We start from the raw sequence: 20469 nt of genomic DNA on the forward strand, positions 1-20469 counted from the left end.
TCATCCGAACATACTCATTAATGACATCACCGGGAACTCCGAATGCAAGCATCTGAATGGTAGTAGTGCATTTCTGATAAAAAGGAGAAGCTAATTAATCTTTCCAAGGGCATATGTCTTGCATTCGACATATTTATCGTACTCCACCACCCTCCCTAATACGGTTGAACACATGCCTAGCTATACGAAAATGGCGTCGGAACATGTGATATTTGAAGAGCGGATTTAGGGTCTTGAAATAGTCCTTCCAGAGTAGGAAATGGCCATTGTCCGAGTTGCGATTCAGTGTCGGTGTGTGCTATGGTATGGAGCCTTTAAACAGTGGCCACTCCATACTTAGGTGGTCATGGAGGACCAAAGCATCTACCACGATCCCCTCGTCAACAGATGAAGAATCATCTGAATCACAACGAACGTTGTAGAAAAAACTCAATATCGGAGTCCATTTGTACCTGGCGAGCAAAGCGTCGAACAGTTTGCAAGCGTCATGGAAGAAGCCGGCTGGTGAAGAGCCTCGCGCCCGACCAAGACAAGGCAGCGGAGCTGGGCGGCTACGGCGGGAGCTGAGGCGGTCGTGAGACCTATCTATGGGCGGATGGTAGGCTGCATCGGCGGATGTGGGCGGCGGCAGTGCGAGGCGGGGCGAAGGGGTGAGTTGGAGGCGAAGGAAGAAGAGGAGCGGGCGTCCGTCCCGTGTCCATACCAACGCAAATACGGCTCAAATTTAGACCTGGAATGAGTCACGAGCAGAGAAAAAATGGACACACGATTCATTTAGATCGTCGAATTGTGCTGTGTTTTGTGTCCATGATAATCCAAACAAACATGCACGGACGGAATGAGTTGTCCGATTGAAGTTGCTTTCAGATCGCGTCCATATAGGACGCGACAATATCACACGTGGTGCGAGGCACTCGCTCGCCACGGCTGCACATATTCATAATGACGTGACTCGTAATTTCCTCTTTTCTGTAGTTTACATTTTCTGATCTTATTTCTGTTTCTTTCTTCTTCTGGGTTTCATTTCCTTTTGCATAAAAAACAGTTACAGTTGTACAAGAAAATATTAATTGTATATGAAAAGAAGTAGTCATCAAAACATGTATGTGAGAAAAATGTTTATCATGTATTTAAAAAAATATACATGTATAATCTATACTTTACGTGTAGAATAAAAATCAAAACGTGTATTAAAAATAGAACATTAAAACAAAATTTATAAAAATGTTAAACGTGCATCTAGAAAAGGTTAATGATATATTTTTAAAATGTTAGACGTGTATAATTTTGTTTCCTCATATACATGTGTATGAGAAAAAGTAGTCATCGAGCATATTTAAAAAAATATTAATTATGTATTGAGAAACTATATATCTATGGAAAAATGATCATGATGTATACAAAAAATGTATGATATGTATGAAAAACATTAATAGTCAAACACATATATCTAAAAAAATTAGCCATGTATTTAATTACAAATTTAGGTATAAAAACTATTACTGTTTATATGAAGAATGTATAATGTGTATGATAGGAAAATAAACATAAAAATATTTAATGTAAAAATTGTAATAATGTTCTTAAAAATTTATAACATCATAAAACTAATTTTGGACATGCCTAATTTTTTTAACATATATAAAAAAATTGCAGCTGATGTATACAAAAAATGTACTTTATGTTTGAAAAAATAGGCATATGTTAAAAGAAAGAGAAAGAAGTAGAGAAGATGGAAAAAAATAGCAAGCAAAAGAAACATTGAGATATAAAGAAAACTGATAAAAAAGAACGAAACGAAAGAAACAAAAATAAAACGTAAAACAGAAAATGAAAATAAATACAGAATGAAACAATGAAAAGCAGAAAGAAACAAAGAAAACCAAAGAGAAACAGAAAAATGGAAAAACTAAAAAACTAAAAAAAAGACGAATGTTGTAACCAGTGCAAAAAGCCACGTTGCTGAGACCGGCCTCGAGTAAGCCGGTATTTCAAAAAATATATATATTTAAACGTTTCAAAAAGTACTAATTTTTTTATACAAATACATATACATGGTAGTTAAGTATGTAAAAAGTTTCATTAGGTAATTTGACTGTTTGCGTGCCACACAGAAAAGATAAAAATCTGGCCCAAATACAACAAAAATGAAGCCCATTTTAATCTGTGTATTTCTCTTTTTTGTATACCCTACATAGGAGCATAAATAATAGTGAAAAAATATACGTATGCATTATAAATATGTACCTATGTGTATACTTGTTTTCAGATTTTTTTAGTATGTGGAAATAGTATTTTGGCAAAAAAAAAAGGGCTCACTGGAGCCCGGGAGCTACAATTCTTTAGCGCTATAATACAACTCTATATTGTACTGTACCACTCGAAAATGTATCAGGCGAGGACGAAGCTATGGAAATATCCTATTTAGCGTCACAAGCGTCGGTTATAGGCAAATTTTGGTAACCGGAGCCTGCAGTGCTTCCGTGATGGGCCGGTCTATCTAAAGATCATGTATGTGTTTTAGTCCGTCAATTGTTTTCCAAATTGACGATTATGTTTTTTAAATCGATGAGCTTTTTTGAAAATCGATAAACTTTTTTTTTAACTTGTAAAGTTTTTTGAAAATCAGCGAACATATATTTAATTTATGAACTTTTTCAAAATCAATGAACTGTTTTTGAAAATTGATGCTTATTTTCAAAATCGATGCTTTTTTCAAATTCCTTGAACTTTTTGACAATACATGAACCTATTTGAAAAATCGATGAACTTTTTCCACAATTATTGAAATTTTCTTGCAAATCTGATTTTTTTTTTAAATTCTGTAAAAAACGATTTTTTTAATGGCAACCGTACTCTACATGGGCCGGTCCACAAGGAGGGGTGCTACAGTTGTCGATTTCCCAAGTAGCGCTGAAGGCGTCATATAGGAGCTCCCGAAGGTACGCTCGCTAGAAGTGTTCGAGCGAGACGGAAGCTACGCTCGCTATAAGCCAGAGATATAACGTTTGTGGGGAAAGCGTCCTTCTGCTCCCGAGGTCAAATGAGCTCGGTGAACAGTAAAATTTAAAAAATCGAAACAAATTCAAACAATTCTGAATATATTCTGTGAGCAACATTAACAAAAGTTCTAAGTTCATGTAAAAATTTGGCCTGAAATAACATTTCTATAAGACATGACAAAAACAACAAAATCGATACTTTGAAAATGCGTATTTTCAGAGTATCTTTTTTTTTGTTTCACGTCTTATAAAAATGTTATTTCAGGGCAATTTTTTTGATTGCACTTATAACTTTTGTCGGTGTTGCTCATAAAAAAACATAATTGTTTGAATGTTTTTCGATTTTACTGTTCACCGAGCTGAAATGAGCCCGGAAGCAGAAACTACGCTTGTGGTCCATATAATGCCTAGTGCAAGCTGTAAATCCAAGTTGCCTACCGCGCACACCGCGTGCCGTACCGACCTCAACGTTCAATACTCATGCAACTATATCCTACTCCCTCCGTTCCTAAATATAAGTCTTTTTAAAGGTTTTACTACGAAATTACATACGGATGCATATAGACATACTTAAGTGTGTAGATTCACTCATTTTGCTCCGTATGTACTCCTCTAGTGAAATCTCTAAAAAAAACTTATATTTCGGAACGGAAGAAGTATTTTACTTTATTTTACTGATTACTACATTTTTGGGCCTCGTTTTTCTCAAATATTATTAGTAAAATACACGACATTTCAGATATATATGAAAAATTAATTCAAACATGCTACATTAGTTTTAAAAGGTGTGCACACATTTTAAAAATCTATGTATTTAATTAGAGAACTATTGGAGTATTTAAATTAATATTCATATAATTCTAAAAAGGGTTTCCCTATTTTATAAAATATGGAAATAATTTCTAAAAAGTCTTCACACTTTTAAATATATGTTCATCTAACTAAAAAGTGTTCAACCAGTAGAAATTTTCGAGTATGTAAAATACATGTTCCATATTTTTTTAAGTTCATTTAATCAAATTAAGTTTTCATCCATTTAAAGTAAAAAAATTACAATTGTCTGTGCAATTGTGAAACATTTTCTCCAGTTTTACAAGATGTTTTCACGTATTTAAAAACGTTTATGTAATATTCATATATTTTTCTAAAATGTGTGTTTATGTTAAGACGTTTTAAGACATTATTGTACAATTTTTAAACAACGAAAACAATTATTACACATTTTATTACGTATAACTAAAGAAATCGCATATTTCAAAGAACCTTTTCACAATTTTTTGAAAAAATGTGCATTTTGAACATTAATAATGTATTTTTGATTAAAAAAGACACCGAAGTTGTTTATATTGTAAAGAAATAATACAAGTAAATAAAAAATAGAGAAATTAAAAGTAAATATATAAAATAAAAAGGTAAAAGGGTACAAGTTATAATAATATAAAAAACTAGAAAGAAAACCCTAGAAACATAGTTCTTGAAAAACAATTCATGCGAAAGCGACATAGGTAAATGACCGAAAGAAAACCACCCCCAAGCCTTCAATGTTGGACTGGCCTACTCGTGGTGCGCTGGAGGTGAGACGCTGAAATTCACAATAAGCAAGAAATATAAACGACTTTGGTGTAACTCTGCGGCATGTCTGTGATGAGTGGTGTGTGAGAAGCATGACGGCTCTTTGAACTAGATGGGGCCCGGTATGGTCGAGGAGCCTGGTACGAGCAAAGCGAGTCAAAACGCAGCATAGGCTGGATCGGGTGATGTATCTCAAAATGAGTGCGCGATACAAACATTTATACTCCCTCCATTCCTAAATAAAAGTCTTTTTAAAGATTTCATTAGGAGACTATATACAAAGCAAAATAAGTGAATCTATACTCTAAAGTATGTCTATATACATTTGTATATAGTCCACTAGTTAAATCTCTAAAAAGACTCATATTTAGGAACGAATGAAGGGTGCTAGGGCCTATACGCACCGACATAGGCTACACGTATACGGTTAGTAGAAAAGGTCATAAACCTAACACCGCATTCGTGTGCAAATATGAGATTAGTCCGCCAGTTGCATATATACATTTCAAACCTGGTTTTGACTAGCCCGGCGAAATTTCATCAAACACGGTGAAATTTATCAAACATCGCATAGAAAGCAACATAAATCAACCGTAGATAACATGCAAATACGTCTAATACAATAATAGTTTAAATTTCACGAGATTACTCGGATATTGAACAAGTTTTTCATGGATGGATCATGTTATCCCACACATAACTACGAAACGATTCCATGGTCATCAAAATCGAATTTCGTGTGAAAAAGTTGTGCGTGTTTTATTATTAGTATGTTGGCTATAGTTTGGACGAAAGGAAGTTTTGGGGTTGATCTCCCGGAAATTCACGGCTTAACAGAGAGATGCAGTACTAGAAAAATACCTATAGATAGAGATTTAATAGTAGCTAGTCTTTAAAAGACGCGCTATTACTATTTTGCAGTAGCGCGTAAGTAAAATGCAATATTGCTCCACGTTTAGCAATAGCACATGGGAACAAAGGACGTTGCTTATATGCTTATCCATCCGACTATGCAGAGTAGCAGCGCACGTCGTGGAAGCGCGCTACTCCTAAACAGTTTAGCAGTACCTCGTGTTGAGAAGACTCGTTGCAAGTACTTCCGCACTGTGCCACCTGGTTGACCCCACTTAGCGGTAGCGAGTTTTTATTTGTTGCGCTACTCCTAACACTATAGCAGTAGTGCTTTTCGCCTCCTCGTGCTACTGCTAATCTACCCTTATCCTCTTTCCCTCACCCGCGTTGCTCACTCCCCTCCACACTCTCCCTCTCCCTCTCGCTCACCGCACTGTTGCCGCACCGCCATCCCCTTCATTGCCATAAGCCTCCTCCTCCCCCTCCTCGCACCCATCTCTCTCGCCTTCATCCTTGCCCTCCTCCCCCGGCCGTCGCCTCCCGCCGCCCCCTCCATCCTCTTCCTTCTCCCTCCTCCGGTTGTCACCCCTTCTACTCCTCCGGCAATCGACCATCTTCCCTCCTCCCTTCACTTCCCTCCCTCCCTCCTCCCTCCACCTCTGTTCTTGTAGAATTTTGTAGTAAAAAACATTAGGTCTAGAACCTCCCTCTGTTCTTGTAAAAATTTATAGTAAAAATATCAGGTCTAGAAATTCTTAGTAAAAAAATAGGTCTAGAATTTTTTAGTAAAAAAATTAGGTTTATTTGGACATGTGTGTATGTTACTGCAGGAAACACCTCCGAATGGCCTATATTTTGCTAGAATATTGATTCATTTTTGTCTCAACAAATTTCAGGCGTTCGATAGGTCTTTTTTTAGAAATGGACATGCCGAAATTTTAACATGGCTTGTGCTAGTAAGTAGGAAATATCAAGTGCTCGTGATTTGGTGGAACAGGAATTCGATGACACTACGAATCACTGCTTCTCACCAGCCCTTGCATAAAAAAAAAAGTTATGACGCCCGTTACAACGGCGGAGCTCCGTCGAGCCATCGACCAGTCCTCCTGACCTGGTATTGTATGCCCGGATGATGCCGATTATGACGAGAAGCCACATACTCCCAACACACAAACACCCAAAAAGAAAAATAACCCCCCATTTATACAAATCCAAACCAATCAACCGAGGCCAATTGGCGGAGCTCCAAGCCGACGACGACGGCCAAGATGCCATGGCCCTAAGAAGGAATCATGGGCCCTGCCAAATCCGGCAAACAGATAACCATGCAGGACCAAACCAGGGGTTGACACTCGACAGCACGCGCTGACACCTGTAAGCTTCGAACCGCACTATCACTAGTTTTATCATCCTCTTGCCTCCCAATGGATCGATCGAGGCAACGACGGCAGATCCAAAGAAGCAATAATGAGGCATGCATGGTTTCAGGGAGCCAATGAGCCGCGAGCAGGGCGTCCCTTGAGGCCTTGATGAGCTATAGGTATCTCTTCTCCTACCTCTTGCGCCCCCGCAGGCACCACACCAGCCAACCAAGAAAGGCCATGTACATTATACATACATATCCGGATGAGATTCTTCTTCTTTCTCTAATCCATTCCACGTTGGACATCGGCAGGTCCACATCTCAACCCGCATAAACATTGTCGCCCATCGATCGAGTCGAGTCGAGCATCAAGAATCTTTTCAGTTTTTTACCTTTTTTGGCCTGTGGAGATCTTCAACCATTTGGCACACCCGACCGAAGATAGTATGAGCGCGTTCATACTTAACAAATGCAGCGGCATGTACATGTGTGTGTGTGTGTGCTCATCCAAGAAAATCGGGATGGCGCTTAATTTGACCGTTCTTTTTTTCATCCAGTATTGATGGCATTGTTTTGAGCTTGGTTTAGTAGTCTCACACTCCGGCCAGCTATGTTTTGTTGGATGTGACCAGGACAAACAACTTAGGCCTTGGTTTCTCATTCTGATGTCTCGTCAGGAAGATTCCAAGGATGGAAAGCTGGCGGCTGGCCGGTGCTCATCAAAGATCAAACACCTGCAATCATCTTTGAACGGCCTGGCTGAGTGGCCGACCCCAGTGGATTCCTCAATGGTTGTTTCTATTTATCATGATTATTAGCTTGCCTTCGTCATACGGCTTAGAGATATGTTTTTGTGAATGTAGTTCATTTAAAACAAGGTTGAGGATAATGCCTCTAGTCTTCGTACGGGAAAGAGGTATTGTTATATTCTCCAGGGATAGCTTTTCTTGCCTGCAATATAGAGGATAATCATTTTTTATATTTTATTTTGCAGAAAGGTTGAAGGCCATATTTCAGATAAAATCAGCCCTCATAAGAACTTCGTTGCAAGAATAAGAAACTGCACTTAAGTTCTTGAAGAAATCAGCACCATCTTCCTTTTGCATCCACCGACGGCGCACCACGAGCAATGCTCGTTGTTGCCTCTGGGTCTCTGTCTCGATGGAGCATTCTTGTTGAAACCCAGGAGGTTGACATTGTAGTGACGGGGAGGTTGCCCATGTAGACCAGAAGACACCGACGACCATTACCAAGACAAATTGCCATCCCATAAAAGCTGCAGTAAGGAGGACCAGAAAGTCATCCCAACTCTTGTCGGATAAAGGAGGGGGACACAAATTTTGCAAGTTCCCCGACAAAGCCCCATCTGGTTGAACTTCATGAAATGAAGAAGGAACATGCAGAGAAAAAAATATGCACCGACATCACTCCCTCCGTAGGGCGTTGTCGATCAGCCACACAAAACAAAGGCAGAACAAGGCCTATGATCTAGCCCTGACTGAAGACTACATAGACAACCCAGACCGGGGTCCCCCCCCCATCTGGTCGGCGCTGAAAGGCACCGGGTGTCGAGGGGAACTGGCACGACGGCCTAGGGAGGAACCCTAGTCACCTTTGTTCATGTGAGGAGAGTCTTACATGTTCATTTCGTGGTAGAGGAAGTACTCTTCTATTTAATATAGAGGATGTTCATGTTAGTGAGAATTATTTGGATTGCATCATGATCTTATATTGGGTCCAAACACTCTACTTACTGGAAGTAAAAAAAACAATTGAGAACAATCAAGGATGTAGGCAATGTTATAACATATAGCAAATAACCATTTGTGTCATGTATATAAAACCAAAGATAATTGTATACTGTTGTGGTATTATATTTTGATCTGCTGCCTTTCTGTGTAAGTCATAGATGGAATTGTATGTGTTGCCATTAAATAGCATGGACTACATGCATATGAATACACATTTCTACATAACTTCTAAGTTTCTTGTAATAAACAAAAGGCCAAGTTCAATAATCAACCATGAACTGAAGTGCACGGTTGATCGGTCTTCATTGTAAGCCCTATTTTGATGAAAATATAAAGCTGAACGGGTGCTCCATGGAGCCAAAAATCCTAAAAAAGTATGTATATACAAACGTGAAGAATGTGCCTATACGTTCCATGAATGTATATTTTTATGTTGGGGACTAAGCAAAATATGAGACAAATATGTGGACGCAAAATATATTTACTATTTTGCCTATGGTTGATTCATATGCTTGTCCTTTTAAGCAGGTTACAAATTAGTGTGTATTTTTAAAAGGCAAATTAATGTAATTTAAATAAAACTTCACGTTGATATAAAACATGTCTATATGTATGTGTTGAAATGTTCATTTATTTACTTTTTGAAATTCCTTTCGTATTTATTTTCGAAATATTGTGGAGCCCCAAGTTGTACTCTGCTATGAAAAATATATATTTGGGTCAGTTATAAGAATCGAGCATCACTTAAGAATGTGGTAGCCATACTAGACTTTTCAGCTTCATCTTAACGGCTGAGCTATGAGCTTCACCAGTGAAATTCATTCATTCATGGCTGAATTTCACCTCCTTGATCTAGATTCCTCTTGTCTCTATCTCCTTGGTTAACACGCTATGGCCCAAGATAGTTTTGGAGATTGCTTTGACTTGGTTTAGAAAGTGCCCCGTTGATGTGTGTTTATTGTAAGCATGCACATATGTCCCTGCTATTTTGTGACAATACGTAAAACTCCATGGATGTTCATTTTGTAAAATTAAGATTCTGAAAAATATACTTACATACAAACATGAAGAATGCACATACAATCTTGAATGAGGGTGATGGGTACATATTTTAAGTGGTGGGCTACCCAAAATCGAAATTATGCGGACCACAAACAGATTTACTATTTACTATTATGGATCCATAAATTTGTTTTTTGTCTAGGTTATTAATCAATATTTTTTTTAAAGAACTTTACATAGACGTAAATGACTATATGTATATTATATTTTAAATCATTTTGATTTAATTTATTTTAATATTGGGACCCCATGGAGCCTAGGAGCCAGATTGCACTCTACTATGTCAAAGTTTTAGATATGCACTATGTTTGTACAACTATGCCAGCAAGACTTGCACTCTACTACGACAAAGATATTTTGGACCAGCTAAATCAAGCATCACTCAAGTATGTGGTGTCCATCTGGTCTGTTTCTTAAAAGGCCATACTACACCAAATGAGAAACAAAAAAGGTGTCTTCTAAGACGACGATTGGAATAAAGGAGACCAAAACACGAGTCAGTCGATCTTACCACATCAATAAGAACAAGGCACATTCAGTATTGGCTATTGCGCGTTTTGCACTAGGCAATTCACCACATTGTTTCGGTGGTGTAGGTAATAATTCCGTCCTTTTCATGGTCTCTAGTAATTTAAATGCATGATCCAGACGCGTACACGGATGCACATCACATCCAAGAAAAGGGTTCCTTGTTGGGACTTCAAAAGACAAAGCAACACCCGGAAGGGTTCAACATGGATGGAGGGAAGAGAGTTGGAGATGGATGAGATCGACGCTGATGTGTGGCGACCATGATGGGAGGGAGGGAGGGAGGGAGGGGGGCCAAAGCTAGCTAGCAATGCAAGGAGATGGAATGTGGAGAGGGCGAAACCTCCAAAGTGGCCAATTGTCCCCTACTCCCTTAACTTGTCTGGCATGCCAGGCCGCAATATAAACATTGCCATCTTTGCATCTTTATATTCTTCATCGGTTGCTCCCATTAGGAGCCCCCCACAGAGAGCAGCAGCAGCAGCAGCTAGCCGATCATATTCCATTTGGGATGAGAAAAAGGAGCCACCTCCGCACCCACTCCTCCTTCCCAATTCTCCTCCAGATTCCCATCCTTCCCCCGGATACACGGTGAACTTGGACACTTTATATATTCATATATACAGGGAGAGGGAAGGATAGTTTTTAGCCAGCAGCAGGAAGTTTCCATGGGCATGAATATGCGCTCAAGTTGCAATTAGCCGCCGCCGCCGCTGCTGCTGCTGCTGCTCAGATCATATGCGTGTGGGTAAGGAAACTATTCCCTTGTTCGTCCAACTTGCATTGCCGTGATTTTGCTTGCTTCCTCTCCCCGGCTGCTATAGCTCCCCGATCGTCGTCGTCGCCTCGCCAGCGGCGGCGGCGGCGACGGCTGGAGCGAGCGTTGGCGATTCCGAAGATTTTGGGTGTGCCCATCGGCGAATTATTCGCCTCGTGTTGCGTGCCACGCCCTCCGGGGAATCTATGCCGGTTGGTGCCGTGCTGTGCATCGATTCCGGTCCAACCTAGCTAGCTTGCACTTGCTTGAGGAAGCTAGCGCGCGCCATATTTAAGCGCCCGCCGCCGCGCCAATCTTTCTTCCCCGCCTCCAAATCTCGTCTCCGCGAAACAATTCTTGATGTTTTCAGGTCGACATCGCGTAATGTTTCGATGCATCGTGCACGCATGATAATTGTCCGTGCATCCTGAGCTGTTAAGCTCTCGGTGAAATTAAGCCATGGATTAATGGTGCTGTTTTTGGTGTTGGTTGTTTGTTCAGTGAACACTGGAGCTTCGAAGAATCAGGCCAAGAAGATTAGGCTGCACGACGGGATGATGCCGCTGTGCGACCCGTCGCGGGCGCCGAGCTCCGAGGCGAGGCAGCTTTCCGCGTCCCCCACCGGGCTCTCGGCGTTGCACCAGGAACTGTTCGTCAGCTCCGGGTTTCAGCAGCAGCAGCACGGCGGCGCCGGCGCCGGGTGGGCGCGCGAGGAGTACTACGCGGCGCCGCAGAGGTCGGCGTTCGCGCAGAGCTGCGTCGGCTCCAGCACGGCGGCGTTCTACGCGGCCGAGCACCTGCTCGGCATCGGGCAGTTCGACGGCGCCCCACTCGGGATGCTCCCGCCGGCGGCGGCGATGATGCCCGCGGTGGCGGCCAGGACGCGGCCGGAGAGCGGCGACATGTACCGGCCGCTCGAGCTCGACCCGGTGATGCTCCGGGCCGACCAGTCGCCGTCCGTGAGGACCTACTACGTGCGGCCGCAGCAGCGGCCGGACCCGGTGGAGCTGGAGCTGCCACTGCCGCCGGCGCACCTGCAGCAAGAAAGAGGCGTGCACCATGGCCTGTTCGGCAACCATCCGACCATTAAACCGCACTCGTTCTCCTCACCCCATGTAAGTGAGCTACAGTAGTACACGCCGCCATGGACGGATAGATAGATCCTTGGATCCCTACGAGCTCTCTTGATGGTGACTGACGTGTTCTGTTCCGGGTCATCCATCCGTAATCTCTGCAGCTGCATGTCCCGTCCATGGAGGCGCCGAGCAGCAGCAGCAGCAGCCTGCTGAGCCAGATGGAGAGCCACAGCCAGCAGTCCGCCAGGAGCAGCGTCGGCGCGCCGGCGACACCCACCGGCGCCGGCAGCGTGTCAGCGCCTCCTCCGCCGAGCAAGACGCGGATCCGATGGACGCCGGAGCTGCACGAGCGGTTCGTGGACTGCGTGAGCAAGCTCGGCGGCGCAGACAGTGCGTGCTTTACTATTCTCGATCCAACTCCTGCTACCTGCCGTGCCGTCCACAGTTCGTGCCGACGCGTGGAGCTCTGGCCATTAATTTCTCACGACTTAGTACGTCCAACCAACACTTGACAAACTTGCTGCAGGGGCGACCCCGAAGGGCATCCTGAAGCTGATGAACTCGGACGGGCTCACCATCTACCACATCAAGAGCCATCTCCAGAAGTACCGAATGGCCAAGTACATGCCAGCGCCATCGTCGTCGTCGTCATCCGAAGGTACTTCATGGCGCTACAATGGTTCTTCATCTTCTAAGTACTCTATTCATCGTCCATGCATCGACCCTACCGGGCAGTGACACGTACGTACATGATACATGTATGTTCTCACTTATCCATGATGTCTGTCCGTTGTGGAATCGCAGGGAAGCAGCACGAGAAGAGGGCCGCCGGAGGCGACACCCAGCACGATCTCGACCCCAAAACGTATCTTCCTTTCTAGCAATCGCTGCCTTTTTAACTGAAACCATGTCCATGTCCATGTGCATGCTGATGCTCCTGATGTGTCATGCATCACAAAACACGCACACACTAGTGCATATGTTACTAGCTAGTACTGCCGGTGACGACGTTGCCGGTTCTTTAACTTGTGCAGTGGGATGCACATCACGGAAGCACTCCGCGTCCAGCTCGACGTGCAGCGCCGCCTCCACGAGCAGCTCGAGGTACGGTACCAAGAGGAAATTAGGCTCTGATGTCACATGTCAGTGACAAAGTCTATATGATGATCTGTCTACTAAACGATTGACGTTGCTCCTTTTTGATGCGTGTGTGGTCGATGCAGATACAGCGGAGGCTGCAGGTGAGGATCGAGGAGCAGGGCAAGAGGCTGCAGAAGATGTTCGAGGACCAGCTCAAGGCCAGCGGCGGCAACAGCGCGCCGGCAGCGCCGGACCCCAACACTGTCCTCTTCCCGGCGGCGGCGGCAGGGGATCAGGAGGAGGACGCCGTGTTCGTCGACGACGACGACGACGAGGTGCAGATCATCTCCGTCGCCAGCGGCAGCTACGACGACGAGTTGTTAGCCTTGTGAAAACCGCGGATGCTCTTAGGCTCTCTTTTTCCCCCTCCCTTTGGACGAAAAGATGCCCCTAGAGTTTTTGGTTTGGCAGACGTTGATGTTCAGTTTCTCGATGTATATTAACAACGATGATTGGTCGTGCGCATTGATCGATGCAGAGGCCGGGGATCTCTCATGTTTCTCAAGAAAACTAGATAAGTTCATCGAAGGCTCGTTGTCAGGGGAAGGAAACCCACGCGTTTCTGAGCGATTCGCCGTCGCTGTTTCGTCAGAGTTTTAAATAAAACTCAAAACAAACAGGAATGCACGACCTGTTTTAGCAAGGGCTAGTTTTGGTACAGTTAGGTGAGGTGTCAGCTCAGTTAACAAACGCAAGCAGCGCTGTTTTAGTAAGGGCCTATTTTGGTTCAGTTAGGTGAGGCCTCAGCTCAGTTAATTAACAAACGCGAGCAGCGCATCAAGGTCAAGTGGCATCATTGTATACTGCGAGGACCCGATGGGAATCAAGTGGGGAAACAGAGAAAAAATAATAAGTGTGCATAGAAAACCCAGCCACGCCAACATAAAATTTCCATTGTCGATGTCTCCGATTCAATTCCATTTTTATTGGCCAAGCCCTTTGTCAACATGTACGGAGTACTAGTTTGATCAGCTCATCACGGTACTAATAGCTAGGAGCAGTTTAATCAGCTCATGACAGCTGCTAGACCGAGGTTTTCTGCAAGAAAAACATGTCATTCCCTTCCTTTTCCATCTTATTTTTGGAACTACGGGTTCCTTGCGGGAAGAAAAAAAATGTGTACAGGTTCATCTATTGTGCAGCAATTCACCAAGAAATAGGCCAATGAAAACCTCAGCATACACCTTTCAGAAAACCTCAGCATACACCTTCCAGTGACCAAGGGGAATTAACGTATGCATTCGGTGATCATGGAAGGCCCAACGAAAACCTCAGCACAGACCTTTCATCAGAAAACTAAAATTCAATTCAATCTGGCACTCAGATATAAAGCTTAACTTTACATAGTCAGTAAAGACATTTTGACACTCAGAAACTAAAGCTAACAACAACTCAGTACGAGTTACACCAACCAAATACTGGGCGGCAGCCGTTACACATAGCAAGTTACAGGCTACCACAAATAATCTGACTTTGTCTGACACAGTCCATAATCCGGAACGCCGGGGAGATACACAAGCTACGCTGTCCATTTTGTAAGAACGCCATGTCTGTAAAGTTAGGCCTATCTGGCACCCACTGCAATCCTAGGATCTGCATGTACGGCAAACAGAGCAGGGCAAAACAAGGTTAATCAGTGCATCAGTGGGAAACATATACATCCATGTATCAGCGGAAAATCTGGATGCTATCCTAGATCTACTTGCAGTGAATTCGGTAGCGGATATATACTGGAAAGAGGGATAAAAACAGTGATGGTCTAACCAGTTAATGAGGATAATGCTATGTCCTTTGGATGAAGTGGTGAGCAAGCAAGTCTGACAATCCTGAAGTTGGAATGCTCTCGCAGCCGAACAGCTCTTGAAGACTGGAATCACATAGTATTGATGCACTCGCAGGATCCTGTGCACAATCAAACAGAACATGAATGGATCTCATGCGTCTCAATGGGGCTGGACAGCATGTCCCAGTTAACAATAATTAAAATTCTCAGGAATGACATCATCACTCATCAGGAGGTGAAAGGACAGGGAGGTATGACTGGCACACATTTTCTGACACTACTTTACGGGGAGAAGTACATGCTCAAAATCAATGTAGAAATTCAACTTCTTTTCTGAAACCGGCCTCTTAATGCAACAATTGTTTTCTGTATTTGAAAACTGCTAGCATTATAAATGTGTGTATCTTTTAAACTTTGAGATGGATACAGTTCCAAACCACAATCCACATTCTAGGATAAAACAATCACTACAATATATCATGAAGCATTCATGAGTCTTCCTGTAGGAAGAACACATCCAAGATGGTCTTCAGCAGACAATGCGGCTTGAAATTTTTAACAAAGACACAGTAGTAAAACATGACACATAGCTACTGCAGCATAACAGACACCTGTATCTCAATGATTCTCTACCAAATCAAGGAAAGATGTGAGTTTAGATCACTCATCAGTATTACTACTGTTACTCCTGGCAGTAGTGTTTCAGTGCATTGAATCTTTCAGAAATCATTCAGTACGTATTCACAAGCAAAGAACAAACTGGAATCCTGCAAGTAAAAGAAAGGTTAAGGGCTTAAGGCACATCCATACCTCAAGCTGATTTGCTTTTATGTAATCCCAAAGATACTTGAGGGCATCGTCATGAGCCACTGTTCCTTCTACACCAAGGAATTTGGCTAGTGCATCAGAAACAACAACGTAGGGTTGATTTTGATTTGTAGTAGGCATTTGTTGAGGAGCTGCATTAGCAGCCTTAATCTTTTTTGCTTCCGAAGGTTTATCTTCTGCAGTATCAAAATAATGTTTTTGAGAATTCTTAATGTAAATTCACATGTATATTAGCAGGCAGATATAGATAAAAGGAAACAAAAGCACGTACTTGGGTCAAGAGGAGTTATGTGTTTGGCCAACAATTTGTTCATCTTAAACATGTCAGTGGAGTCAGTTCCAAAAACGATACGAAGTTCATCATTGCATATAATCTTCCTTTTGTCATCAGGATCCTGAAGATTATTCTGCCTGATATATGCCCATAACTGCTTCACAATCTGTATGACGAGTAGAGTTCAGGAATGAACCATCTGAGTTAATCAAGGGGAAGAAATGTGATGTTAGTTTCTGATCTAGTGAATGAAGATATCAAAAGTACCTGAGTTCTTGACATGGCAGTCTCGCCAACAACAGTCTGAAGTTCAGGTGAAATTGCACAGACTTTGTTTAATCCACCAGGCCCACCTCTCTTTCTCTTAGAGGCACTGGAAGAAATTATAAACATATCACAACAATTGGTTTACATAGATGACTTAATTCCATAATATGCGTTGACCCATATAACGTAACAAAATGTAAGTGTTGAACATGGGTGCACAAACCACTACATGAAAATGCAACAGTTCAGTGTTGAGGCAAAATATACTCTTGAAGCCCGATGAACTAAAGCAGGTCCATTAGCACAATACTATAACTCAAAAGGTATAAATTAATACTACCTATGTACCAACTCAGCCAGAAAATGATAATCCGGCACACAAATCCAAAGAATAAATTTGGAGGACACCAGTCGACTGGTTGGGACTGTTTCCTCAAAAGCAGGGTGAGCAGAAAACAAGAGTCGACACAGACAAAGAAATAGGTTACATTAAATTGCTTATACAAAAGCTGAAGGAGGTTACGATTCATCAAGTATGGCATGTAGAGCTTAATCTCTGGTTTGTACGTTCTGGCGTAACAGCTGTCCTGAACTTCATTGCGTATCAAATAAATCCATAACGGATATGTGGGCCTTTTCAAACAAAAGGGAAGTTTGTATGACGCTCAACGTACAGGATGCAACTAATGAAGCTAACCAAGACAAACTTCCTTCCTGGTTGACCAGTCTAGTTGAAGTGGCAGAAATAGACAAAGAACAAAACTACAAACAATGGTTAAAATACCAATCAGCCGTCACGAGTGGCCAAAAAGTGGATAATGATATCCTAAGCATACATCCTAAACACCACACTACTAGAGTCCATAGCAAACAACGTCTACATAGCTGGGCCCAGCGTAAGGGCGATGGTGAACCCCCAAACCCTAAGCCTACCACCGGTATTCGGTGCCATTTCATGAATCCAGATGAACACAATCAGCTTAACCTTAAATCCATACAATTAGCAACACTAATCACATGAATCTACCAGCTAAATGTCCAACCACCTAGATTTCAGTGCCAAAAGGTAGATGGTTGCAGTGCATCAAGCAACTCAATCTGGGGAACGAAACCCTAATTGCTAATCCATGGCTCACCTTTCCTTGTTGTCACCGGCGGCCTGTGGTGCGGCTGTGGGGGAAGTGATGGCCCCGACCCCAGGGGCCGGCTGCTGGAAGGAGAGGGTCCCGCCAGTGGCGACCCCGCCGAGGGCGTTGGTGTAGCGGAAGGCGAGCGGCGGCGGCGGGTAGAAGGCCATGGCCGGCACGGCGGGCGGCGCGGAGACCGCGGCGGCGTTGTTGGTGGCGGCGCCGCCTCCTGAGACGACGGGCGGGAGCTGGGGCATGGTCTGGAAGATGAACTGCGGCTGAATCGCCGCGAACTGCTGCTGCTGCTGCTGCATCTGCAGCATCTGCTGCTGCTGCTGCACCTCGAGCGGGAGCTGCTGGGGCATGGCCTGCGTCATGGCGGGCGCGGGCGCGGGCGCGGAGGCGGGGAGCGGGGGAGGGTTCTGGGCCTGGGACTTGGGCGGCGGCGGCGGCGGCGGCTGGAGGCGGGGCCCGAAGAAGAGGTCCATCTGGTCGCGGATGTAGGGCGCCTTGTGGGAGAGGTCGACGCCGAGCTGCGCCTGCGCCCGCTGCAGCACGGCGGCGAGCGTGGTCGCCTCCCCGGCGCCGCCCGCCTCGAGCGAGCCCCGGAGGAGCGCCTCCACGCAGCCGGCGATCTCCTGGTCCGACACCATGGCCCGCCAAAAAAACTCAAATCTCGCCCCCGCCAAAATCCGCCTCCCGCGATTCCCCTCCCTCTCTCTCTCTCTCTCTCTCTCTCTCTACCCTCTACCCCTCTCTGTCTCTGCAGCTTGGTCTCCCCCCCTTTGTCGCCCCCCCCTCTCTCTCTCTCTCTAGCTCCGCCCCTTTCTCTCTCCTCGCCTAATCTATTTGTTAAGTAGGGTTTCGTCGCGAGGGGGACGGGGGAAAAGGACGGGCCCCTGGCCGCACCCGCGCAGCCGGCCGCGCGGCCGCTGCCCGCTGGGGGCCGGGGGGAGGCGGGCCCACGCGTCATCGGGGGGTGGTCCTGGCGAGCCGCGTGCGGGACGGGGGCGCTGCAGAGCGGCACGGTGCGGAATGGCGAGACTGCCCTCCGGTTTTGGATATGCGGTTGTTGAGGAGGCGTGGGATGCGTTTCTGCGCCTGTGGGCCCCGCCGCCCGCCCGCTCGCCGGGGACGTGTCCAGTCTACGGTTGCTGCTGCAGGGGGGAGGGGAGAAGAAGGAGCGGCGAGAGACGTGGGCTGGGCTGACGCCATGGATGGGCTCAATGTGTGTTCATTCCTGGTTTGTCCCCCAGAGGCCGGGTCCGTGGGCCGTGTAGAGAGAGTGCTCGTATATTTTTAGGGAAAAGCGGTAGCAACGAAGGGTGTGGATAGGGAAAAAAATCAACCACAAAGGGTATTTTTCGGAGTCCGTTATCAACTCACTTGTTGGCTGTTGCTGCTAGACAAACCCGGATGCACACAGACTTGCCAAGTATTGCTCTCTCCGTTCCAAAATAAATGATTTAACTTTATACTAACTTTAGTACAAAATTAATACAAAGTCGAGTCACTTATTTTAAGACAGAGGTAATAGTATCTATTGATTGGGGTCGCCACATGTGCCCTGGCGTGCCCCGTGACCATTGTGTTGCTCAATAAAGCTTGCTGTTTATACCATCCAAACAAAAATATCACTACTCGCGGGGGAGCATGACGAGACTGGAGTTTTGCCACGTGATCATGTGTTGGATGCACCCGTGCAGAAAGCAAAGGTGTCCTTTCGCGCAAAGCACGATGGTGAGTCCATGAACAACATAGTGCATGCTCTCACTCATGATGTGGATGAGCTCTCGCGCGTGAAACATAATTGTGCTTCCAAAAAAACACCAGTGTACTCCCAACAACGACATTGATGTAATTCCTATGGTGAGGCACAACAAAACATACATAAACGAAAAAAGAGGTGTGCTCCCTACGAGGTGGAGCACATCGAAACGATAAAGGAAAAAAAGAAAGGTGTGCTCCATGGATGGCATAGGAGTGCTTCACGGCATGTGTATGCTCTTTGCGGTGGAGCATATCCAACCGCGAAAGAAAAAAAGCACCGATCACTTCTCCTTCTGTCACACGCGTGTTTGACACCCGAGAATGACCTTGTCGTGTGACGTCACGCCACTCGTTGCACCGAGGAGCGACACATGGTCCATGTGGAGGTTGCTTTTTGAATAGTGACTAGCGGGTAGTGCACACTTTTGCCGCGTCATTATTCGGTTGTGGAACTAATTCCCTTTTTTATCTAATGACGGTCATTATGGTAATTTATATTTTGTGTCTATCTCAGAGTCGATGCTTTCAGTTTTAGAAAGGTTATGTTTGTTTTCTAACCCTCTTATTTTTATTTCTATTTTCCTTTTTTTAAATAACTTATGAATATTTTTTCCAAATTTATGGATATGTTTTTTATTTTTAAACGTACTTTAATTCTAGAAAATCAGTTCAAGTACATATTTTTTCAAATTTCTGAACATTTTTCTAAAGTTCACGAACATTTATAAATTTGAAGTTTTTCATGTATGATTATTAAAAAATAAAAAATAATAACATTTTTTAAGTTATCAAAAATTTAAAAAGTTGTGAATGTTTAAATCATGAACAAGCTTTACAATCATGATTATTATCTAAATTTGTGAAATTTATTCTGTTATGTGAACATTTCTTGAAATTCACAAAAAAAAATTGATAGAAAAGCCAACCAGATAAAAAAAATCGACATGAAAGCCTACCGAGAGAAAAAAAATCACAAATGAAGTACAAACATAGTGCTATATGGGTCGCGATGTAGTCCGTGTTTACTTAATACCTCGTGGGTTACAAGTGACACATGAGCTCTCAAATTCTCGGTTATCTTGGTCGTTTGTCAGTTTGGTTTTATTTGTGTCATGTTGGACTAAATTATGATAAGCGTGGTGGTGTTTTCTTTTGTTGCTACCAGGTCGGCATGCCGTTTCAGGCGACATTCGTTTTGACGGTAAGGTCGAACTGTTTGGTGCGTGACTACAATATTGTTACACCTTTGTTAGTCTTAGTGACGACCAGTGATGGTGTGAAATCAATCTGCCATAAGCAAATGACACACACTAACAC

At 43.9% G+C, this 20469-nt stretch overlaps 2 protein-coding genes across 3 annotated transcripts; one reads left to right on the top strand and one right to left on the bottom strand.

Moving 5' to 3' along the window:
* Positions 1–10454: 10454 nt before the first annotated feature.
* LOC123427994 (myb family transcription factor PHL5-like) lies at positions 10455–13580 on the top strand. 2 transcript variants are annotated; one of them, XM_045112137.1, is made up of 7 exons: positions 10455–11257; positions 11389–12002; positions 12125–12353; positions 12490–12621; positions 12768–12828; positions 12998–13067; positions 13187–13580. In XM_045112137.1, exons 1-7 carry the CDS (start codon positions 11248–11250, stop codon positions 13433–13435), a joined length of 1365 nt encoding a protein of 454 aa, XP_044968072.1. In that variant the 5' UTR covers positions 10455–11247; the 3' UTR covers positions 13436–13580. The 2 variants fall into 2 exon arrangements, with proteins under 2 accessions (XP_044968072.1, XP_044968071.1); XM_045112136.1 differs by having other exon boundaries at positions 10455–10878.
* Positions 13581–14405: 825 nt separating this feature from the next.
* Positions 14406–18050, bottom strand: LOC123427995 (formin-like). The gene is made up of 6 exons (XM_045112138.1): positions 17392–18050; positions 16256–16361; positions 15986–16154; positions 15697–15890; positions 14868–15005; positions 14406–14696 (listed from the first exon to the last, which is right to left on the bottom strand). Exons 1-5 carry the CDS (start codon positions 18033–18035, stop codon positions 14886–14888), a joined length of 1233 nt encoding a protein of 410 aa, XP_044968073.1. The 5' UTR covers positions 18036–18050; the 3' UTR covers positions 14406–14696; positions 14868–14885.
* Positions 18051–20469: the final 2419 nt, after the last annotated feature.

The sequence above is a fragment of the Hordeum vulgare genome, chromosome 2H (genome assembly GCF_904849725.1).
Source record: "Hordeum vulgare subsp. vulgare chromosome 2H, MorexV3_pseudomolecules_assembly, whole genome shotgun sequence".
Taxonomy (NCBI): domain Eukaryota; kingdom Viridiplantae; phylum Streptophyta; class Magnoliopsida; order Poales; family Poaceae; genus Hordeum; species Hordeum vulgare.

Bases quoted from the DNA above. Each gene is read 5' to 3' on its own strand.
- LOC123427994 (XM_045112137.1), top strand. The intron at 12,622-12,767 runs GTACTTCATGGC...GTGGAATCGCAG, and splicing joins GTCGTCGTCGTCATCCGAAG to GGAAGCAGCACGAGAAGAGG. The intron at 13,068-13,186 runs GTACGGTACCAA...TGGTCGATGCAG, and splicing joins GCCTCCACGAGCAGCTCGAG to ATACAGCGGAGGCTGCAGGT.
- LOC123427995 (XM_045112138.1), bottom strand. From the start codon at position 18,035: ATGGTGTCGGACCAGGAGATCGCCGGCTGCGTGGAGGCGCTCCTCCGG. The intron at 16,362-17,391 runs GTGAGCCATGGA...AATTTCTTCCAG, and splicing joins GCCGGTGACAACAAGGAAAG to TGCCTCTAAGAGAAAGAGAG. The intron at 15,006-15,696 runs GTATGGATGTGC...GATTGTGCACAG, and splicing joins TAAAAGCAAATCAGCTTGAG to GATCCTGCGAGTGCATCAAT.